The sequence below is a fragment of the Chanos chanos genome, chromosome 8 (genome assembly GCF_902362185.1).
Source record: "Chanos chanos chromosome 8, fChaCha1.1, whole genome shotgun sequence".
In the NCBI taxonomy this organism is placed as follows: domain Eukaryota; kingdom Metazoa; phylum Chordata; class Actinopteri; order Gonorynchiformes; family Chanidae; genus Chanos; species Chanos chanos.
Genome location: NC_044502.1, coordinates 21,049,603 through 21,075,125, shown reverse-complemented (window position 1 = coordinate 21,075,125; position 25,523 = coordinate 21,049,603). Strand labels below are relative to the sequence as shown.

General features: G+C 40.0%; 1 pseudogene and 1 gene segment (V, D, J or C); both read right to left on the bottom strand.

Moving 5' to 3' along the window:
* LOC115819451 (Ig heavy chain V region XIG14-like) overlaps positions 1-22,100 on the bottom strand; it is a 230,348-nt pseudogene extending 208,248 nt beyond the window's left edge.
* A 2,605-nt stretch (positions 22,101-24,705) lies between these two features.
* LOC115819450 (immunoglobulin heavy variable 1-46-like) lies at positions 24,706-25,105 on the bottom strand. The segment is given in 2 exon segments: positions 24,706-24,989; positions 25,063-25,105. Coding segments are annotated over 2 exon segments (327 nt in total).
* Positions 25,106-25,523: the final 418 nt, after the last annotated feature.

The following is a 25,523-nucleotide window of genomic DNA, read 5'->3' as shown; positions in this document are numbered from 1 at the left end:
AAAGCGGGTTTAGTGAAAACTCTGAGTTTGTTAACCCTGAGATGAAGGAAACTCTGGGTTTTCTGTTTCAGAAAGCGAGGTAACTCAAACTCTGGCTCAGTTACCGTGGTAACTGACTGTGTGAACCTAACCTGCTCGCTAGCAGGTTTTCTTCAACAAACCCTGAGTTTCTCCCTAGCTCCTCCCTCCGACTGAACCTGAAGCAGCCGAGAAAAAAGGCGTGTCCTTTCATCGCAAACCCTATCGACATTGAAGCCCAAATTATTCGCCTTGCCTTACATCGGGAGAGGATTTTGAGACCCCGGTTAGATGTACTTTCATTTCCTGAGGAGTACCTCATCGAGCGTTACCGTTTTTCGTTACAGTCTATAATTTATTTGAACAATATTCTCCGGTCTTACATATGTAACATTACACACCGTGGACGTGCTCTCACATCAGAGCAAATTCTTTGCGTTGCTCTTCGTTTTTTTGCAAACGGGAGTTTTCTCTACAACATTGGCGACGCAGAGTATGTTAGCAAATCAACAGTTTGTAGAGCCGTGAGAAAAGTGTCCCTCGCACTTAAACGACTCCTCCACATTTTTGTTGTGTTTCCTGGGCACAAACCTGTAAGGACTATCAAAGAAGAGTTCCACAGGATTGCAGGTGACTGATGTAGAAATCGTTCAGTTAATGACAATATTTTAAATTGTATTCTATTCATGATATTCTGCTGCGAGCTCAGCCTGGGATCAGTAGTTAGTTTTTATGTTGTAGGGTTTCCCAGTGTCATCGGCTGCATCGATGGCACACACATCCCCATCACTGCTCCTTCAGTTAATGAAGGAGACTATGTGAATAGAAAGTCGATCCACAGCATTAATGTGCAGGTACACTGACTACTGTCTTACAAAGACTATACATCACAATGTATTGCAACTAATACCCCTCATTCTCTGCACTGTCAAGATCATATATGATGCAGCACACTTCATCTCTAATGTTGAAGCTAAGTGGCCCGGCTTTGTCCATGACTCACGAATGTATCATTAGTGTACACTGAGCAACAGATTTGCTAATGGTAAGTAAAGCCTCCTACAAATATCATTCCATTTCTTCCTATTTTAACACCCTCAATGTATCCACTATATTTACAGGAGAGTTTGATGGCCACCTACTTGGTGACAGAAGGTACCCCTGCCAGCCTTCTCTGTTGAGCCCTTACCCAGACCCTGAGCTGGGCCCCCCAACAACGTTTCAATGTGGCCCACTGCAGAACTAGAGCCCGGGTAGAGATGACAATAGGCATGCTCAAAGCCCAGTTCCAGTGTCTGCGTAAACTCAGGGTAACCCCAGAGATGGCGTGTGACATTATTGTGGCATGTGTTGTTCTCCATAATATTGCCACAATTAGAGGACAGCAACACCCTGCCGTACAAATGGATGACCCTGAGGAAGACCACCCTATCCTCCCTCCCGATGTCCCAAATGGAAGAGCCATCAGAGACATAATTTGCCACAATCATTTTGCAGATTAAAAGACCACCATCCCCAGAAATTTAAAAAAAAAAAAAAAAAAGACATTTTATTTGGTCTTCTTTATTTCCTACAATTGTAAAAGCAACAATTACTATATTTACATTGTTTCAACAATGAATTCACCTGTGACCATGCACCCACCTCTAACTGGTGTTCTAATATTTCAATCTCAAGATCGGCCTTCCTAATCTGACGCTCCAAGTATGCAATTTCAAAATCAGTTTTTGCCATTTTCCTGATGAGATGCATTCTGTACAACTCCTTTACTGGTAACACATAAGGATGACATTAAATTCTACAGTTCTACATGCAGAATTAACCAGGGATTTGCTTAACAGCTCACTGTGTTAATCTGTGCTGTGGAGACTGATGGACCCTCCTGGTAATCCTCAGTCATGCTCTGTTAAAAAGGATAAGAACATGCAAGTTTCTTTTCCATTCATTCTCATCACTTCAATGTACATTTAAACTGAATTCCACACATGAAAGTGAAAACATTTAAAATGAGGACACAAATATCAGTAGCCACTGTAAGATTACAGTGACATCCGAATAGACATGGTTCAGGATAAGAGAACTGTTTAACCTGATGGTCTTACCATAGATACAAAGACAGCTTCACATCTTTGGCGCCACGTTACTGTTGGAGCCAAGAGCAACTGATTAAGGCAAAATACAACCGGTAATGGGCGAATGGCAGCCATCACAGAAAAGGGGACTTTAGCATTAACACCTAGATTCTGATTTGCATCAAGCAATGTTGTACACCTATTGTCTGTTTGCTTCATGGTATAAAAGGCCGATCACACTAACAGTTCTGAGTTAAGCTGCGGCGCAAGCAGACCTACTGCCAGATTCCACCACCACATAAAGTTTTTCTCCAAGCGCACTTTTGGTCTGGTTTGTTTACTTGTAAAATCACAAGAAAACACCACCATACATATTAAGATGTATACCTCTGAAGGCCTTTCTGAATCCCTCTCTGTGGGAGTTCTCTAGTGGCAGGAGGCTCAACAAGACTGATGACACCATCAGTGACTGTTGGGAGAAAGGGAAAACCCCAAAAAGCAATACATGTATGTACACATACACTGGGAAAAAAAAATTATATATATATATATATATATATATATATATATATATATATATACATACACACACATACATACATATACATATACACATACATACACACACACACACACACACACATCTTCTGTAGGCACTTGTGTCCTGGGGGGTAACTGGCTCAGATGAGCTCCCTCCGGGGATGCCTTCAGCCACTGGTCGCCCAGTGTTATGACTCAGGGCCAGCTCCTCTGCCTCTGTCAGAGGTCGTGGTGGTGGCCCTCCACCCGTTTTGCGGGCCTCTGCCTTCTTTCTGTTAGCTGAATAGAACACAAACCTGCTAACCAGGATATTAGGCGACAAGGCATTTAGGTGTCTTAGAACAGCATACTGTTGGGGGTTAAAGCCATTCAAAGTTGAAATAAACACCGAATAACATTTACTTTGTTTCATATGTGAAATATGATTTAAACCAAAATGAGGTACAATCATGAGCCTATAGGCCTAAGCAAAATATGTCTTACCTGTTTGAACTATGTTTTCATTTTCAACTGCTGCCAAGTCCGTTTTGTGCCCATGGGATTGCACCTAAATGAAAATAGAACTTTATTCAATAACATTCCACCACTTTCACCTGTAATATTAAAGGAAAGTGTAGTTAAATGTTAAATGAATAGACTACCGCCCTCAAACTTACGCATTGACTTGTGCAGCAATTGTCTCCCAAGCTAGTTGTTGCTCCTTTGCTGCTGCCGCCGTGTTGCTTTTTTTTTTTCTGAAAATGTGCTCATATTCAGTATAGGCGCGCATCAGAATTTCGAGCTCCATTGGGATGAAGTATGATGATCTTTTTTTCTCACCGGTTGCCATGGTGAATCACAGTATCGGAGCTCCATTGATGATGGCTTTTTATAGTCGTCATGCACGCGCTTAACTCGGGGTGAACATACTAAGAGTTGATTAAACTAACTCAGATCAGCCGTTCTGGAACCGAAAACTCTGAGTTTCCCATTTCAGGGTTCATCAACTCAGAGTTCAGGATTAAACTCAGAGTTTGTTAAACCTGCTTCCTGAAATACCCCCCAGACTGGATCACCCTCCTGTTGTTAAAAAACCTGGAGAATCATTTAAGATCTCTTGTAAAATCTCTGGCTTCAAAATGACTACTGCTTGTCTGTAATTGGATTAAATATATGGTGACTAAATCCTATAAATACACTGGTGTTTGTAAAGAATCAAGACAAAATGTTTGAGGATTGTTTTGAACACAAAATCTCATATGAGAATGTAGGTGACATGTTTTAAAGGTGTAAATATGTTGTAAACTTTTTAACTTTTTTTTAGCTAACTTTTCTTTTTTAAACTTGAAGGTAACTCTGTGGTCTAGTTGTAATGACCTCGTCTCCTCCCGCACCGACTCCAGCCATTCAGCGATCGGCGTCGCCGGTTTACTAATCATCGGCCCGTCCCTTCATCATCCACACCTGTGTTCACTTTTGTTTTCCCTGATTTTCCCCTCTTTATTAACGCCTCAGTTTCTCCCCTTCGTTGCGAAGTCTACACGTACCCTATGTGTATTCTTAACGCTGTGAGACTGTTTTGGACACTTTCTGTGTCACTCTGTGTTGCTTCCTGTTTATTTTCCGTTCTGTTTTGGAGTTTGTGTACTCGCCTGGTTTTCATTAAAATACAATCAACACTGCACTTGCGTCCGGCTTCCTGGTGATATTGTTACACTAGTAAATAAATCTCATGAGTCATTTTCAAAATAAAACATTTCTCAGAAATAAAAGAGTTTGTACAAAAATGTAACAGCTCATTGCTTGTCCCCATAAATTTACCATTTTATCACAGTAAAAAAATCAACAAAATCTCTGAGGTTTCTTCAGACTGCCCCACCCCTTTATTCTGTGTTAATTCTACTTTTTAATGGTTGCACTGTGCATTTAAAAACCTGTATCTGAGGTAATGACAGAACCGAGTGAAAAGGGAAAGAGAAAGGATGCCAGCTTCCTCATTGTCTCTATTTAATCCTGCAGTGGGCAGGCTTTTCAAACTCACATTCCCATATAACCCTTCATAAACACACATTCAGCTCTACTGATCACATCTGTGCTTATTTTACCACAGCAACTCTACACAAAATCAGCAATGAATCCAGAGATCATGTTAGCCTCTCTACAAGGTAACTAGAGATTAATACAAATATTTAAAAATTAAAGTAAATTTCAGCATAAGCATGACTTCAAACATTCATTAAATGTTTTTATGGTTCTTGTTTGTATTGAATAGATACCCACTGTGATGAGATCAGACTAGATCAGTCTCCTGCTCTAGTGAAAAGACCTGGTGAGTCTTTTAAAATCTCCTGTAAAATCTCTGGGTTTAAAATGACTTCATATTATATGCACTGGACCAGACAGAGGCCAGGGTAAGCACTGGAGTGGATTGGAAAAGTTAATGCTGGTAGCAATTCTGTTATCATTTATACAGTCTCTGAAAGGCCAGTTCACTCTGACTGAGGGTGTCTCCATAAGTACACAGTACATAGAGGCCAAGAGTCTGAGAACAGAAGACACTGCTGTTTATGACTGTGCTCGAGGGTCACGGTGACTGAAACTGGTGAAACAGCTGTACAAAAACCACAGGCTACTGCTCTGATGAATGAATCATGGTACAGAAGCACACATTTTGTCAGAGTGAGAAACTTTTCCACCTGTTTTTCCATCAGAAACATTATCAGACATGATAGTCAATAGTATTGTTTACCAACATTCAGTAAACCTCTAATTGAAATGCTTATAAGATATATTGCATGTGAAAGACAAGGGTCCTTTGTGTGGCCCTGATAAACTCTGGATTAGTGAAAGTCTGTACATCTACCAGACAGAGAATAGCAGGTTTAAGGAGTTTACTCAGGCCAAAGGCATGGCCTAAAGCTGGCACTGCAGGGTCAGACAAGAGAAATTTAACATTAATCAAGTGCAGTCTCAACATGATCCATTTAAAGTGGAGGCACAAATGTCTGCTCTAAATCACATGAATCAATTCTCTGTGATAAATCTGAGGATTGTTAAAGTGTGTAAGAAAGGAGAACTGTCATTATACAGAGTTTCACTATTGAGGATGAAAAAGGAATGAGTGTGTAGCAGAAACAGTCACAGAACGGATCTTCCGGACGCCCTACATCAGCTTATCAAGAATTACAGCCTACTGAGACTTGTGGCCTATCAAGAATTACAGTTCATAGAGAATTAAAGTTTATGTAGAACTATAGCCCATAAGAGATCAGCTTATAGAGAATTACAGTTCACAGAGAATTACAGTCCATAGAGCTATAGAGAAATTTACTGTCCAAATCTACATCTTAGATCAAGGCCAAACCTCACTGTGCCAGCCCAGTTAATTGTGGGTATTAGTTCCCAGAATAACACAAACAAATTAATAGTAAGAAAAAATAATAAGTGATGAAAAGTGAGGCCTATCAAGTTTTATTTATCACTGTAATAATATGTACATGATACATGACAAATATCAACGGCAACTGATTTAGGCTGTTGTGAAGTTTTACTGTGATAGCTTTTCAACAGTTGTCTAATTGTATCATTATTACTATGAAAATGTGTATAAGATTAATGGCAAATATCAACAGCAACTGATTTACGCTTTGCTTTTAGTATTCTATCACTTCCAATTCAAACCAGCCTGATTCTACACACACACACACACACACACACACTCACACACACACACACATCTCAGCTTCTCTTAAATTTATAGGAAACATATCTTTGACAATGTTTGCTGTGGCTGATGTTTCTCTTGTCTTATACTTTCTGTTTTCCTAATTGACAGGTGTTGATTGTCAGACATTCACTCAGTCTGAAACCATAGTTAAAAGACCTGGAGAATCTCATAAACTGACCTGTACAATGCCTGGATTCATATTCAGTGACCTTTATTTAGCCTGGATCAGACAGGCTCCTGGGAAAGATCTGGAATGGATTGCAAACATAAGCACAGCTAGTACTCCTATCAGCTATTCCCGGGCTGTAAAGGGAAGATTCACAACCTCCAGGGATGACTCCAGCAGTAAACTGTAATTACAGATGAACAGTCTGAAGAGTGAAGACACAGCTATGTATTACTGTGCCAGAGACTCACAGTGAGAGACAAAGACAGCAGACCTGTTGTACAATGTACAAAGTACACAAGAAAAACACAAAATCATGTTGCTTTCATGAGAGAATGACTGACTTACAGCTGATTCTCCTGAAGCTAAATGGCTGAAGTAAGTAGAATTAATTAGGAGAATATTTCACTCTGCCAATATTACGTCCTCTTATCCATAACAGTGCACTTGTCATCTATCAAATACACACAGATGAGCTGTTGATGTTCTCATTGGTAGATCCTGCAGTTTCATATATTCTGTTTATGCCATCCACTTTCACTGATCCCTTCTTACAATGTATTGAGTAAGACACCAAGAATAAAGCTGTGGTTTGGGTCTGGGTCTCAAGTTTCAAGTTCAAGTTTCAAGTTTAAGTTTATTTAGAGCCCAATATCACTGTTTACAGTCTCAAAGGGCTTTACATGCCCACAGGATTACAACAAAACAGAGCAGGGTGGCACCCCCTGACTTGATCCTCATAGCGGGCAAGAAAAAACTCCTCAAAAAACCCAGACGTTAGGGAAAAATAGGAGAAATCTTGAGAAGGACCACAAAGAGAGGAGACCCCTTCTAGGCCAGCCAGGCGTGCAGTAGGTGCCAGCCCAGAGGGCAATTTACAAAACAACAGAGTGATAATAAATGAGAACACAACTAGTAGGTAGTATGAGGAATGACAAGATTTAAAGTCTTGGTCTGGGACTAGATCTCTGACGAGACCATAGTCTCTTCCATACTCTCGCAGTCTCAACTGTTTCTTGCTTATACTACGCGTAAAGAAAACAGTTACAAGTTACTTGCATATCCTCGCCTGTCTGCTGAATAGGTCTTGGGGTTACATACTAAAGAAAGTGGATTCTGTTTTTTCTCACTAGTTATTTAGACATGTCAGACTCTGTGCTTTTTAGCAAGTAAGCCCCGTAGGGGTCCTGCTAATTGCCACATAATACCACACTGTACCACACTGCACCACACTACACCACACTGTACCACTCTGTACCACTGTTCAAGGGCCAGTATAACACCATTGGCATGTCAGCATGTGTGGTGTAGAGTAGTACAGAATAGTGTAGTGTGGTACAGTGTGGTGTAGTGTAGTATAGTGTGGTACAGTGTGGTGTAGTGTGGTACAGTGTGGTACAGTGTGGTGTAGTGTGGTATAGTGTGGCACAGTGTGGTGTAGTGTGGTACAGCGTGGTACAGTGTGGTGTAGTGTAGTATAGTGTGGTACAGTGTGGTGTAGTGTGGTACAGTGTGGTACAGTGTGGTGTAGTGTGGTATAGTGTGGTACAGTGTGGTGTAGTGTGGTATAGTGTGGTACAGCGTGGTAAAGTGTGGTGCAGTGTGGTGTGGTGTGGTACAGTGTGGTGTAGTGTGGTATAGTGTGGTGTAATGTGGTATAGTGTGGTACGTTCTTAGCGGTCCTGTCTCTCCTTTGAACATTTTTACAGTCTTAAAAAACGTTAATGTAACAAAACAGGCTTCTAAATGAAATGTCCTGTCATTGACTGCAACAGAGACAGCATTTGTTCCACATCAAAACCGATTTATCTCCTGTAATTGTTTATTAAGGTAAAACATGACACCTAGCAACTATCCTAGAGCATATTCAGAACTGTTGTAGTGTGTGAGTGTGGTAGTGTGGTGTAGTGTGGGACAGTGTGGTATAGTGTGGTGTAGAGTGGTGTAGTGTGGTGTAGTGTAGTATAGTGTGGTACAGTGTGGTGTAGTGTGGTACAGTGTGGTACAGTGTGGTGTAGTGTGGTATAGTGTGGTACAGTGTGGTGTAGTGTGGTGTAGTGTGGTACAGCGTGGTAAAGTGTGGTGCAGTGTGGTGTGGTGTGGTACAGTGTGGTGTAGTGTGGTATAGTGTGGTGTAATGTGGTATAGTGTGGTACGTTCTTAGCGGTCCTGTCTCTCCTTTGAACATTTTTACAGTCTTAAAAAACGTTAATGTAACAAAACAGGCTTCTAAATGAAATGTCCTGTCATTGACTGCAACAGAGACAGCATTTGTTCCACATCAAAACCGATTTATCTCCTATAATTGTTTATTAAGGTAAAACATGACACCTAGCAACTATCCTAGAGCATATTCAGAACTGTTGTAGTGTGTGAGTGTGGTAGTGTGGTGTAGTGTGGGACAGTGTGGTATAGTGTGGTGTAGTGTGGTGTAGTGTGGTACAGTGTGGTATAATGTGGTACAGTGTGGTGTAGTGTGGTACAGTGTGGTGTAGTGTGGTACAGTGTGGTACAGTGTGGAATAGTTCGGTATAGTGTGGTGTAGTGTGGTACAGTGTGGTACAGTGTGGTATTATGTGGCAATTAGTAGCACCCCACAGGGGAGCTAGGGTTAGAGAGTTCACTGATAATGATCTTCAGCAGAACAATCTGCTTTCTATGGATGCCTGCTTTCTGACGTAACAAACATAATCTTGCACACCAACCTTGGACAACTAGCATGCTCCACACATTCACCACAACCCATTGTGAAAGATGAACTGGAGAAACTATGTGGCTTGAGGGCAACAATAGCTAAACACAAAAAACTTGTGAGTTTTCTGCACCACAGCTCCAAGTTCAAGGAGGCCTTGGGATACATTTGGACAAACAAGGTCAAAACCTAGCCCCAGTGTCAGAGGTGTCACAAGGTGGAGCAGTGTTCACAGACAGCTGTCTGCTGTGAGTAAGTTGGCCCAACAAGGCTTTCATACATGTGACCGTGATCATGACTTGTCTCATTTAATCTTTACTGCAAAGGAACAAGCAGAACTAGTGGATTGCCTGGAGCCATTTCCCAAAGCATCAAGGTATGCCAGAGTAATATAACATAATTGTGTCATCAGTGGTGACATTGCATGATCACTGACTCAAAGCAAAGGTTTTCTGGAACAGCAGCCCAAGCCAAACATCATGTAGCAGTTGTGACTGATTTGATTCTTTATGTCGCTAATTTGATGGTTTGTTTCAGCTGTTGCACAAGGCCACTCCTCATGCTGGCATGTAGCACAGATAGGGTCACTACTGGACCCACCAACCACCCTGACACCTCCTCACGTTCAGATTCTGGAAGCACAGAGCCACGCGGCAACTATACGAATTTCCTTTATTTATTACTATATTTATTTCATATCCTTTGAAAAGGTATCCAAACAATGGAATGGAGTCCCAGTCAAGGCACAACCACATCCAGAACAAAATCAAAGTGCAAGACAGGAGGAAGACTAAAGAGGAACCAGGGAAAACTAAAGGGATGCAGTGTTCAGTCTCTGGGAGTGGAGTGATAGTGCTAATGTGGCAGCTTCATAGAATTTGTCTCAGGATATGTCATTGAGATACCCCTCAGGGAGGTTTTTGCCCTCTTGTCCAGTGCCCAGTAACTTGGAGAGAAATAACAGGTATCAGTTATGAAATTATGTTTGTGTCAGACTCATATCACTGAAGCAGGCAGGCGTGCATTACTTTAGTGTGTATTAGCATGCTAAGCATTTGGTCAGCTCCTTGTAGTGAAGAGAAAAGGCTCCTTCATTTCAGCATTTCACTGGTTTACTGGATCATTCAGATTCAGTAAACCGATGAAATGACTGGTGTTCCTACAGGAAGGCCAAAGGCATCATTACTTTGAAAAGACATGTTTTTCACAACAGCTTTTTATATTGACTCCTATATGTATTTTGTAGTGATGATTTAAAGATTCAAATCTCCTTCAAAAGATACATACAAGTGCTGAATGAATGCTGTAATGTTCATAAGTAATGCCATATTTTCACTGTATTGAATAAATATACCATCGTCTAAAGCACTCCTTTATGAGGGGCACTGCATGCATCAGCATGGATGTGTTCAGAAATAGGTGCAGTCTGTTTAATAAAGCACCACATGGTTGGTATTCATAGCATCTATTTATTTATTTAGAATTTTTTTTAATCAGTTAGGCCAAGTGTACGATGTGTACTTATTTTATGAAGGATCTAAAGCCTGAATTTATGGCCGAAATGCCTCCCCTTCTCTAATATTAAAGTTCAAATGGCCTTGCGCTGTAAATGATGAAATTTAAGGCCTTGCATCAAACATTCCATCAAAAATGGCTCTGTAGAGACATATCAGCATTTTTGATTTGAGAAATAAGAAATTAATTACTTTAATAAAGCAGCACATAGATGGAACTAAAATCCCCCCCCCCCCCACCCCCAGCCCCCAGAATCTATAACACCGAAAAACCAAATGGCCTTGCCCCCTAAATGATGAAAGTCAAGGCCTACATTGATGACCCAACTGTACTCAAAACCAGCTGGCTGTAGTCACACAGTTAAAGCACAGGGAAGTCCCTCAGTTCTGTTTTCAAGTCATTTACATAAACATTTCACTTCCACTTTATAGATTACATTTGCATATAGTACTTGACTTGTCACACTTTTGCTTGAAGGAAAAAAAACAAATATTACAAATTTTCTCTGTAAGCTTCATTTCCTCTGATGGTGTATCATTTTTTTTGTCCAAAATTCTGTAATTAACATTGAAATGTGGCAATGCTTTGGTTCCTAAATGCCTTGCTGGACAATGGACCGCAGTGTCTTTACAAATAAAAGCGTGTTTTTACTATATTATTTTTTTCTCTCAATTCACTAATGTGAAGTTGTTTTAGAAATATCTGAGATCACACTATGCTCTTTCTTCTTTCCTATTTCTTTTTGTGTTTATATGGGACGTGTTTTAAAAATCCCTCAACATCAATATCACTCTTAGTCTTTTTTTTTTTCTTTTTATTATCTTTTTTTTTTAGTCTTTTAATTTTATTCTTTCCATCACTTTGTACAACTATGTAAGAAAATCTATTAGTTCTTCTCCTTACAAGATCATATACTATTGATAAATTATATGGAAGTTCATAATTACACACCCATTACTTTTAATACACCCACACTAGCTTACCATTGTAGTTTGTAGCTTTTACTTTAAGAGCGCTGCTAAGAAATATGAGACTCAGAAGAACTGAGCCACAGGAAACACCCTGCACTCTCACCAAATTTCACTATAGACTATAAATAACATCTACATGAACATTTTATGGCCTACGTCTGCAGAGTCCATTCCACAATACAAATGTTTCCTTGAGAAGCACTTTGGGTCCTCTCTCGGGTTTTCGTCAACATTTTACGGATGCTTTGTCTAGTGAAAATGTATAAACATGTTTTGAAAACACCAAATTCATTGTGGAAGAAATTATGAAGTTCATCTGAATCACACAATTATTTACCATACATAGATGTCAGATACAAAATTAATAATAAAAGTTTATTTAGAGCCCAATATCACTATTTATAGTCTCAAAGGGCTTTACATGTCTATAATGAAGTCAAATCAAATTTATTTTATGTATACATTTGAGAAAATAGATAGGTCTTTAGTCTCATTATAAAGGTATGGAGAGAGTTTGCCTCCCAAACTTCTGTAGGTAAACCATTCCAGAGGAAGGGAGAGCGGTAGGAAAAGGCTTGGTTGCCCGCAGACTTCTTTTTAACTCTTGGAATGACTAATAGTCCAGAATCTTGAGAGCGCAGGGTGCGAGGTGGGTTATAGGGACCTTAAAATCTGCCCTTGCATGAATTGGGAGCCAATGAAGGGAAGCCAGGACAGGGCTAATGTGATCAAACTTCCTCGTTCTGGTCAGAATTCTAGTAGCGGCATTCTGGACCAGCTGAAGACTATTGGTACTAGAGGCAGGGAGGCCAGAGTAAAGAACATTGCAGTAATTGAGGCGAGACGTGACGAATGCGTGAACAATGGTTTCTGCATCAGCTATACTTAGAAAGGGCCTAATTTTAGCAATGTTACAGAGGTGATAAAAGGCAGTTTTGGTTGTGTTCTTGATATGAGTGATTAGTGAGAGACGAGTCAAAAATCACACCAAGGTTTTTAGCTGAAGAGTTTTGAGAGATGATGCAGTTGTCAAACTTTAGGGTAAAATCACTAAAAAGATGCTTATGCGTAGTGGGACCAATGACCAGCATTTCAGTCTTGCTTGCATTAAGCATCAGGAAATTTGAAGACATCCAACCCTTAATAGCACAAAGACATGTCTCAAGGTTAGCCAATTCAGAGCAGTCATTGTGCTGGATAGGTAAGAAAATCTGAGTATTGTCAGCATAACAATGGAAGTTAATGTTGTGACTATGAATAATGTCACCCAAAGGTGTAAATAGAGAATAGAAGAGGGCCAAGGACTGATCCCTGAGGAGCACCAAAGTTAAGCTTATGGTATTCAGAGGTTACATTATTATAGTGGACAGACTGCTTTCTCCCAGAGAGGTAAGATTTAAACCAAGAGAGTGCCAGGCCACGAATGCCAATTTGGTTTTTCCAGGCGCTTTAAAAGTATAGCGTGATTGACCTTGTCAAATGCTGCACTCAGATCAAGTAGAATTAGAATAGAAGTAGCACCAGCATCCATGGCTAAGAAAAGATCATTAGTTACTCTAGTAAGCGTGGTTTCAGTAGAGTGAAAACACCTGAAGCCTGACTGAAATATTTCAAACAGACTGTTAGATGACATATGGGCTATCAGCTGGGCAGCAACAATTTTTTCAAGTAATTTTGAAAGAAATGGGAGATTAGAGATCAGCCTATACTTTTTTAAGGCTTCAGGATCAAGGTTCGGTTTTTTAAGTAATTGCCTGATCACGGCTGTTTTAAAAGTGGAGGGTAAAACACCAGACTTAAGTGACATATTTAGAGTGTTTAAGATTGTTGGGCCGAGAACCGAGAAGAGCTCTGTGTAAAGTTTAGCAGGTAGGGGAGACACAGTAACGGAGAGCACGCAGGCAGTCTGATTTGATAAATTAATTTGAATATTACGACGAATTAAGTCTATTTTTTGCGAGAAAAATTCAACAAAATCATTTGCAGTAAAAGGGCTAGATTGAGGGGAGTGATTCTGGGTAAGATTAGATACTGTATCAAAAAGGAACCTGGGGTTATTTTTTGTTAACATTAATTATTTTCGAGTAATACGGGGATTTGGCTGTGCAGAGAGCGCGTTTATAATCTATCAGGCTGTTGTGCCATGCGAGGCGGAAAACCTCTAGTTTGGTTGCCTGCCAGTTTTGTTCCAATTTCCTACACACCTGCTTCAGCGCACGGGTTTCATTATTAAACCAAGGTGTTAAGTGTTTACACCTCTTTTTTATAGTTAATGGTGCTACCATATCAAGTACATTACAATGGGTAGAATTTATGCTGTCCGTCAAATCGTTCAAAGATCTTTGCTGATCATTGAAAGAGTTGAGAGCAGTCGGAAGTAGATCAGTGAGCGCAGCAGTGGTGGAAGCCTTAATGTGACGGCAGCTACAAACCGTGGTAGAGACAACTGGCGTGAATGGAAGAGTTACTTGGAAAGTAATAAGAAAATGGTCTGAGAGGGCAGCGGAGTAAGGAGAGATGACAATGTGAGAGATATCTACTCCGCAAGCTTGAATAAGATCTAAAGTGTTGTCAGTGAAATGAGTTGGTTCGTGGACATATTGATTAAAGCCAAAAGTGTCTATGATAGCTGTAAAAGCTTTATTAAGTGAATCAGAATTGTTATTGATGTGGATAGTAAAGTCCCCCAGTATCAGGATTTTATCCACTAGTAAAAATAACAGAGATAAATTCAGAAAACTCGTCTAAAAATTGACTATAGGGCCCTGGGGGACGATAGAGCACTGCTATGAGAAAAGATGAGGCAGTACCAGATTGCTTCACGGAGAACAACTCAAAGGAGTCAAAATTAGGTAAACTAAGGGTGTTAGGAGAAAATGTAGTATTATAGATTAGAGCTACATCCCCACCTTTCTTTGCTGCCCTAGCGGCACAGGAAAAGGAATAGTTAGGGAGTGAAGCTTCATTTAAAGGGAGAAAAACGTCTGGCTTTAACCAAGTTTTACACAAACCTATCATGTCAAGGCTAAGATCACTGATCAGGTCACTAACAAGCAATACCTTAGGTGAAAGCGATCTGATATTGATAAAACCTAACTTCAGCGTAACCAGGTTTACAGTAATCAAATCGAAGGAGGGAGTCAGTTGAATTGGAACTAAATTACTACAAAACATGGTCTGTTTGACTCTAGACCGAAATGAGCTATGTGGGCGTGAAAGTACACTGATGGGAAAAATGTCACTACTAGCTATTTACATAGTCATATTAGTCCTAACATTATGATGTTCATTACGATAAACATTATTCGTTAGAAGGATACTTCGAAGAAGGTGGCGGTTTTCTTGTTGTTTCTGTTGTCTCTGCCTGACAAGTGCTCCAGCTCTTTTGCCCCGCTTCCTTCTCCGCCATAGTTTACAAGGTGTAGCAGGTAGGCTAAACACTTTAAATCGAAACAAATGGAAGTCTGCTGAGTCTGTGGAATAATTTTTGGCTATAAAATGCGTATCCATTGTAGATCTGATGTCAATCATAGTCCGCTTATCGTAGGTGATCATAACATTCAAAATTATAGTGTTCTTGCATAAAATAGTGTGAATTAATCAACAAAAGAGTTAAATTTAAGGAAGAGCTCAGAGAACGACAGCCATCTTGATGGCACGTTACCATAGAGCATACGTAGAGTGTAATTAAACAAATAGAACAACATTAATGCCCTAATGTTACAGAACAAACATTACTGGTTTATTTTTTTCCTTTCATGTAGTAGTTTAGCTGTCTGTTTACAGGTCTCTGAGGATAGTGACCTCAGAGCCGGTGCCAGCAGAAAGTGAAGAGGGGGGGCAATTGAAATGTAGAGAGGGGGCGGTGTACACACACACACACACACACACAGATAAACACACCCCAGGAAACATGTACCATCCACACACCATCGCATGATAGCGCCTCTCTGAGCTTGATTTCAACAGAGCCAGCATTGTTCACCGACATAAGGCAAGTGAGTGCTTAAAGCAAAAACCACCAGGGCAAGTCACTCATACAACACTATGGAGAAGCCTCTGCTAATAAACACATGCAACTGGAAACTGAGAATCACTGAAGAAGAGAATCTAACATAGGCAGTACAATGTAGTAGGCACATATTGTCCTGTAGGCTCGCTATGATAAAACTAACAAAACTATTCGTGACATAAACAATAGGCTTCTCGTAGCCAAGGTCCACTGGCTGAATGCTCATGTCACCAGTAGCACGCTGAGCAGGACTGTCAGTGAGCGACTGATCTCCCAAAGTCATTTTTCCTGGCTTGCCTGTGTTATCCTGAGCAGCTGGTTGGTCAGCGCTGGTTGATACACTTAAATCCATTTTCAGATGTCCATTTTGCTTGTTAAAAGCTAGATAACAAACTAAGCTTGGTACTCTCTTGAAATACCGTGGGAAAGTTGCCAACTCAAAGTCCAAACACAATGCGTGGATCAATTTGTGTGGATTTGAAAATGTAGGCTAGAATGTGACTTTGGTTTTAGCGGTGGGCTAAATTATATATTAGGATTTCAAAATGAAAATAAATTAAATAAAATAAATCATTCAAATGAGGCTTAATCTTTACTGAGGGGGCAGAGTAGTCCATCTGAGGGGGCGCCAGGCCTGAGTGACCTCTGTTCTTATAACAGGACTCTGAGCCTTTTGGACCACCAGAAATCTCAGAGTTACTGTTGTTAACACTCATGATAGGATAAGACATCAGACGAGCTTTTCTGGGACAAGTGAATTAAAATGAAGGAGATTACTAACAGGCAGCTGAGTGTGAGTGTAAAGGTAGCGAGCGAGTAGAGTGCTGCGCAGTGAGTATACCTCACTCCCCTGACACCTTAAGAGGCGTATTGGCAACTGAGGCTAGCACCCGTGGGTTTAGCCTCCTTGCTAGCACACCCACCTCCCGTCGCTGGTTCGAGTCCAGTAACACAGACAGCGATTAATGTCTGTGAGTGTGCATTATGGAATGTGTGGAGGGAGGGTGGAGGGGCAGAGTGAAGCTTCCTGCATGGTGAGTTGGGGTGGGGGCAGGGGCAGTGGATTGGATCTGTTGATCAGTCTGATGGCCTGAGGATAAAAGCTGTCTCTCAGTGTAGAGGCCCTACATTCCACACTTAAAAATATACAGGTGACTCATTATATCTCTATTCTGGAAGCAACGCACTGTGTCACTTTTCCCTGATTCATATACTTTTCCCTGATTCAAATTTGTGTTAAATAACATAACATTCATCAGATAAGGATGTAGGTGATACTGGAGAGGTGGCAGTAGTAGAAGCAGTACTGGTTGTAATAATAATAATAATAATAATAACAATAAGTTTATTTGGAGCCCAAAATCACTATTAATAGTCTCCAAGGGCTGTACATGTCCATAACAAAGTCAAATCAAAATGATTTTATGCATAAATTTGAGAAAATAGATAAGTCTTTAGTCTGGTTTTAAAGGTATGGAGAGAGTTAACTTCTGTAGGTAAACCATTCCAGAGGAAGGGAGAGCGATAGAACACCTCACTAGTGACTGATGCTAGTGCCCATGGGTTTTAGCCTCCTTGCTAGCACGCCCTACTTCCAAACTAAGGGTCGCTGGTTTGAGCCCAGTGTAGAACACAATGCAGAGCAGTCACATGAAGAACACTTCTGTTGTGTTTGTCCTCTGAGCAAAATGACTGTTCTGAGCATCTGTGACTAGGGGAGCGAAAAGTGAAAAGGAAGTTTAAGAATTATAATCCACTACACTACCTCAGAATATTTAAAGCTTTGGAAACTGAGTTTCAACACTTTCCTTGACCTTTTTGTTGGAAGGTAAACAGTATCAAAATCAGTAAAAGAGAGAATAAGTTAATGGCTCACTATGGTTGGCAACTCATCACTCAGTGCGCCCCCTGGTGGTGCAAGTTGGTTTGATCTAAAAAGAAAAAAGAAATACTCAACCTAAAATAGACTTGGACATTCATTTGATGTTTTAGGTTGTGGGAAACAACACAATGCAACCAGTGAAATTAGAGTGAAATTTAACATCTAAATCAAGTATTAGCCAGTTGTCTGTTACTGTCTGTATCTCAACAGATACAAACTAACCTAAGAGTCTAGACAAATATGTTAAAAAATCCTGAAAAATCTTAGCATTGATATGAGATTGCACATTAGAGAGTGACAGCGTGAAATACCAACAGTATGAGAAAAAGACGAAACATCAGAAGAGCATGGCAGGGTAGACTCTCACAGAATCTGACAAATGAGCAAGTCACTGTATTAGTTATTACTGGTGCCTTTATCAGGATCTTTCATATATTACATAGGAATCTTGATTCAAAATATAACAATAAAGAATATCTTTGAAGCAATATATAATCCTTTAATTAGAATATATATTATAACTGCTCAGCTTTTAATAAGGGTTTTAGGAGTGAACCTGTCTAACTTATAAAAGCTATGTGACTCTCAGTAGTGAAGTAGATGAGAGACACTACTCTAAACAAATTCACTGTCTCACATCTTTACATTTAAACCATGTCTGAGTGTATGTGAGCAGAGAAACACCAGCTCCAAACACATCTGTCTCCTCTTAGACCATGTTCTTCATCTCTATGTTACTGCTGTTGGCAGCTGTACACAGTGAGTACCAGTGAATTCACCTGTATTTTAAAAGTGTTGAGGGACTGTGAGTTAAATTGTTTATATTTGACTGTGTTTGTGCTCTGACAGGAATTCACTGTGCAGAGCTGACCCAGCCTGATTCTATGGATTTGAGGCCTGGTCAGTCCATGGCTTTGTCCTGTAAGGTCTCTGGATATTCACTAAAAATCTACGTTGGCGAATAAAACGAATGAGGTCAGTCGCCTTTGGCGGGTTGCTGAAATAGGTCTATTTCACAACAAACTTTCATCACTACAACCTATAAGTGGATTGACTACATTTTGCAATTTTTTTTATTTAGCCTCGCTGTCCACCGGGTAATTAATAATTACATTGTTGCACTCTTGCCTGTTGGAGAAATGGAAGAAGGCCTCTGAAATGGAAAAAGGCCTCTGTAAGTTGAAGCCAACGGAAGAGGGCCTCGGTATACCAAAAAAGGAAGATGCAAAATCAGCAAAACATAAAGGCAGTATGAAAAGGGTGAAATCTGGGTTATAGTGACAGGGAAGCATAAGTAATGGCCGGGGCGTAGTTGCTTCAGTGTCCGCCTTGCATGGACTAGCCCATCGCTTGATAACGAATACCTGCGTCAAGGGGTAAAATATCTGAGGTGAGATCGGGGACATGGTTGAGTATCCAAAGCAAAGTAAGGACATGGCTGAATCGTCATTTTTTACTTAGCCAAAAAAGGAAGTGGGAAACAGTGATGTATGGAATAATGAAATTCTGGGGAAATTTGGGGACATTTCTGGAAGCGAATGGGTTGGACCATGCAAAAACGGATGATGTAAGGGGTGTTACCATACAACCGTGTTATGCGCTTATTGTATACACAGGTTTAGCATGAAGGTTAAATTTTAGATATAAATGCATGATTTTCTGTATTAGATTCAGTCACTCCCTGGGACCTGACTCAGTTTGTTGTATTTTGCTCACTACTGAATGCAACAAACTTACACTGCATCGGACTCCTGAAGACTTTGACTGCTTTTTGAAACTCAGAATTTATTTTTTTAAAAGGATGAACTTAGTGTAGGAAGTAGAGCACTTAGTGTGGAGAAGGGACTCGGTCATATCTGGCCCTGACTTGGCAGTCTCTCCCACAGTTGCCCTAGACAAGTTTTAAATCCACACATGTTCATAGCTCCTCCTGCGAAGAGGAGAGTTTACATTTTTAATTCGTGTAACACAGCTGAAGGAAATGCGCCCAGACATTTCCTTAGCCGAATTTTCATGAATGCGCTTAAAACATGCAAATGTGTTGGGTGGAAAACCATCTTCTATATCCTGTTGAAGGTCTACATCACTGGAACTATAAAGTCAAAACCAAACTTGTTAATTGGCTAATACAGATGTCAGACAAACCCATGAAGCATTAGGCTGTATAAATGAAAAATAACACAGAACACATTTTTTCTACTTCAGGAGCGTTTGTGATGATATTTTAGTTACATTATCAGCCAATCTAACAAACAGTAACGTATTATCTTTTTTAGTATTCAAGTTTGTTTGTCCCCCCAAAGTTGAGAAGCTACTCTTTATTTAACATTATTCTCGCCACCGTTTGTGATGCATGAAGAAATCCAACACAGTGGCATAGAAACCCCACCGCAAACTAACATTTTGAAGGTTTAATTACAGAGCGACGCAGACACACCAACAGACAAGTATAAATGCTCACAATGGCGTAGGCCACTCAAGTAGGCTACGGCGTAGGCTCCGCATAGAGCCTACACTGAAGTATAAATCAGCCCTAAGAGTGGAATATATGTTAGAGTGGGAGAAGAGGTGCATGTGTGTGTGTTGGTGTGAAAACGTGCGTGCTTATGTTTGTGTGTTTGTGTGTGCACACAGTTGCGCACTGAAGGGAGAAGGAGGAGCAAAAGGCTGTGCGCAGGCGCACAAAAAATAGAAGGAGGAGTGACGGAGAAAGGCTTCATGTAGGCGCACAAGTTAGAGAGGTATGTGTGGATGCCAGCCTTATTTAAGGTCGCTCTTGCCTGGCGACCGAAGGAGCATGTTCTGTTATCCGATGAACAGTGTGGGGCGCAGGTCCAGAGAGAACAGGTTTTTTTTTTTTCGCTTCTCAGCTCTTCGGTGTTCCATCGGTCGTCCAGTGGTCTTTGAAGGAGTTCAACCTGATGCGTCGATGTTTCTTTAGGAAATGAGAAAGGATCTAGTTAACTTCTCTTTCTTGGAAACTGCGTGGGTTGCTGTGTAACTAATTGTTTTAAATGAAAGGTTGCAATTGCTTGAGAGTGTACATGAAAACTTGGGCCAGAAGTCCGGTACCAACACCTCGCTTCATTGTTCTTTGTTCTTCTTCTGCAGAGTGACAGTATCTCTTTATGCCCGTAGAAGTCACGGCCAGAGAGTAAGGCATCTCTTTATGCAGGGCGGATCACTCGCCAGAGAGATACAATGCCAGAGACAAAGAATATAGTTTTTCCCGCTGTTTTTAGGGCAAAATTGCATCAGCACTTACATGCACTGCTGTATCCAATACCGTTACGGTGAAAGGTGAGAAGATGGGAGGAGATGACCCATGGAGGTGAACAGGGAGTTATAGGTACTATGGGCAGGGCAGACCCTACAATGGTATTGGATATGCATTAACTGATAATCAGACAGTTTTCATATCAATAAGTTGTCTTAAAAGAAAAAACAAACAAACAAATGGTTAGCAGTACTATAGTTAAGACAGGGATGGCCTGGGCATAAAGGACAGTTTAATCCACAGTCAGGTTGAGTCAGCACCACAGGTGGACCACATGCTTAGGACAGGAGCACTCAGGATGTCCAGACATGGGGGCAGGGATTCATAGGGCCCCAATAAATGTTGTGAATGAGTCCTGGTTCCTGTCATGAATTAAGTTGGGTTGTGCCATTCCCACTTTCTAAAGAAGCTTGAGTCACTGACTTGCTGACTGTGAGAGATGATAATGTTGTGGTTTATTAGTAAAATATAAAAATGTGTCACTGGTTCCTATGTTTACTCTCTGCACTGTGAGAACACAGTTTTGGAAAAACATTGGACATATTAATATGTGTGAACACAAAGTAATGCTTTTCATTTCATTTATGGTATGTCACATTTTTACTCTTTCTTTCTTTCTTTCTTTCTTTCTTAGGTAAGCACGAAGACGACAGTTTGGGTGGGTGGGGGTGGGGGGTATAGTAACTATGGATATGACAATATATTGGCTTACGGTTCAGCTTTTTACAAATGCCCACATAGCGGTTTTTGTACTGGATAGCTGCTAGTTCATAATACTGTGTGAATTTGGCACAGTAATACACAGCTGTGTCTTCAGTCTGGAGGTTATTCCCTTGTAATATTATTGTGTTACTGCTGGTGTCTCTTGAGATGCTGAACTTGTTTTTCAGAGACTCTTTGTAGTATGAGCTCCCATCAGTGTCGACATATCCAATATACTCCGGAGCTTTTCCAGCTGATTGTCTAATCCAAGCTGTAGGATAGTCAGTGACTGAATATGAGACCTTGCAGTTGATTGTCATTTCCTGACCTGGAACGAACAGTCTGAAAGTCAGGCTGAATCAGCTCATCAGAGTGGACACCTGGAGGAGATTCAGTAATTATTACAAAGACATGAGACATTCAGTCAAAAACTCTAAACTGTCAGTAAAATGGACTACAAGATACTGCAGCTGCAATTTCTGTTATTGGAGCAAAGAGACTCACAGGATGTGGCTGCCAAGAGCAGCAGTAGAGACACAGAGAACATGATTGGTTTAGAAGCTCAGCTTTTGAGAATGTCTCCTGTAGAGCTCAGAGGCTGTTTAGGATTTAAATAGAGACTGGCCACATTAGACAGAAAGAGGGAGAATTTGCATAGAGGAGTGTCATTACGATTTAACTTTAACTCATGAAGATTTTCATAAACTTGTGAAGAGTTTTCACAAATGTCTTCCTCATTTTTCTCCATGTCATATATAACATATTTTGTTCACTTGAATTGAAAAAAAAGAAAGAAAGAACAATCAATTACAGCATCATCTGAATTTAATCATCTGAAGTTAAACTTTAAACTTGTGACCTTTAATTTCAGCTATTTCAATGCAAATAGTTGAGATCTCGTTTTTCTTTCTTTCTTTTTTTTTTTTTTTTTTTTTTTTTTTGCATGTATTTCCTCAAATTGTTTAGATTCCTGAATGGCTTGTTCAGCTTCTTGTCTTGTAAGATATTCAATGTGTAAACCTGTGAGTACTATAGAAATACCCGACAGTCCGCTGTCACACACACACACACACACACACACACACACACACACACACACACACACACACACATTTAGGAGGATATTGTGTTGTGTTCATTTTCTCATGAAACATAGTAAGATCCTGGGTTCTTCATGGGTCCTTTTGTATACTTTGCTGATAAGTTCATATTTATAGCTGGGATCTCTAAAACTCTATGCACCTCTGCACTGCTGCACTGTTTAAGAGCACTACACAAGTTGCTTTGTTTCAGGTATATGGGGAAGTGGGTTTTGTGGCTCTTCTCTCTCACTGAGAATCTGCTGCTAGTTTTCACATCGTTCATCTGTATATATGGCTTACTGCTATTGTCATCTCTTGATATGGAAAGTCTTCCTTTAACAGGTGGGGAATAGGTGTTGTTGTAGGTGTTGCTATAGGTGACATAGCAACATTCAGTGGTTCCTATCAATGCAGTCTATTCCAGACCTTTCCCAGGAGGCTGTCTGATCCAGGCTAAGTAAAGGTCACTGAATGTGAATCCAGAGACTGTACAGGTCACTTAATGAGATTCTCAAGGCCTTCACACAACTTGAAGACTGAATGAATGGCTGACCGTCAATATCTGTGAATTAGGAAAATGAGAGAAAGGAGTCACTCACTGTATGAGGGCCAATGTGGAGAGAAATTGTGTGTTTTGTGCCATTGTAAGTTTTTTTTTTTTTTTTGTTGTTGTTTGTTTGTTTGTTTAAGTAAGAATAGTGTGGCGTGAATAATGTTTAATAATACTTTGATACTTTGAAGTCTACTGATGACCAGTGGCTTAAATCTAAAAGCTTTATGGAAGGCAGAGGCATAATTATTTTAGATAGTTTCTTCTCTTGTTCTCTGAACCCAAAAATATATTGGTTAAAACAGATATACATTAGGTATACTGTAAGTACTCTACCCTCATACATCTGCTTTAAATAGAATAATCATAACAGATGTAGAAAGGAGAGAGAGAGGAGAGAGAGAGAGAGAGAGAGACTGAAAAAAAAACCCCACGTGTTTACACCAACTTTTAAAAAATATCTAAAAAAAAAAAAAAAACATGCAGGTTGTATGACGGGGCTGTTCAAGGAGCAAAATTCATGGACTCACTTATCTGTGAAAAACCTGTGATTAAATGGGTTAATATTAAAATGTTCCTAATAGGCCTCTTCTTTTTTCAGTTTTATTCATAAGCTTACTGCCAAAACTAGCATATCAAATATACTGTCAAATTGTGTTTTGTAAAACGCATTAGTCAACAGAAAATGTAAGGTATTATGGGCAGTCAAAAGTATATAGTGATGTCAAAAGCAGAGCTTTGAGAACTGCAGTTTTGCTGGTGTAAAAAGTGCTTGAAGAGTGAAATGTCTTCAATCATACAACTCAATGACATAATGCAAATTTTAAATGTACAGTTCACAAAACCATTTTAAATTATTCACTTGTTACTTAAAACATAACAAAACTTTGACTATGCACGTAGGTGGACTGTGCTCATTGGTTCTTTTTCATGGTAACTGGAATAATTGTGAGATGATAGTTGTTTGTTTAACTGTGTTTTTGGGTGTGTCGTGACATCATGGATGTTTATGAATATGTCCTCATGAATATTTACAAGCCTATTCTGGCATTTGTATGATATGATATCTTTGTCTGTGGAGTAGAATGCCCTACCAGAAAATGAACTGTAATAAGTAAATCACTAACACTCAAAAACAATATCAGACAGAGGAAACATCAGCAGTTAAATGAACAGAGACAAGGAACTGTTACCAGCTCTGAACATGACATAAGTCTCTGAGTGAGTCATAATTCATCACTGCTCCATGGGTTTTATAGGAGACCGCAGGAAAGGAAATAACCACTAAACAGTGGACACCTGTTTACACTGATTGTTGACAAACACAATAGCACATGGCCAACTGGTGAAGCAACATAAAGACTAGTAGCAATAAAATGGTCTCAGATGATGAACTGTTACCAGCTCTACCTACAGGTACCACCTACTGGTAGATCCCAAACAATTAGTCATAGTTAAAATCAATTACTTACACAGCACTCAGGTCAGAGAGGGATCACAGCTAATCCAAGACATTTGTTTTATTGTCTTACTTTTTTGTTCAGGCTTTTCACCTCTAAATGCAGTTTGTTTTTGCTGGTGCCTTTGGTCATGGAGAACTGACCCTGGAGAGACTGGGCAAAGACTGTGCCAGTGCCACTGTCAATAGCTCCAATCCACTCCAGTCCTTTCCCTGGTTTCTGATGGATCCAGTGCATGTAGTAGCTGCTGAAAGAGAATCCAGACACAGTACAGGACAGAGTGACAGAATGTCCAGAATTCTTCACCACTGAATCAGATGTGGTCAGTGACTGTCCACAAACACCTGGAGAAAAGAGAGGATTAATATGAAGTCACTGAAATTTTTATATCTCAGAGACTTTTAATAGATTCCTCACCTGAAATGAAAGCAAGGAACACTCCATATTGCAGAACATCCATTTTTACTGAGAAATGTCAAACTACAGCAGTGTGAAAAACTTGTCAGTTCTGAGTTTTAGAGAGACTGTATGAAAATGAGGACTGGATGTGGCTCTTGGTGTTCTGGACAAAATTTGCTTAGTCAGATTGTCAGGATGAAAATGAAGACAGTGATTTGTTATGGGAAAAATGTATTCACTGAATATTCGTCACTCCATGACATAAAACTAATCCAAATGTAGCATTCCTTTTAGTTTCTCAGCACAATATGGGAAGAGTTCAACATGGGCGCTGCTGGTTAACAGTTATTTGAATCTTTGTTGTATGAAGTGTTATGAGTTTAATTTAAATGATTTATTTATTCATTTATTGAAGAAAAACTCAATGAAACACACACAAATATAAATATTTGTATGTATGTGTGTGTGTGAATACATTC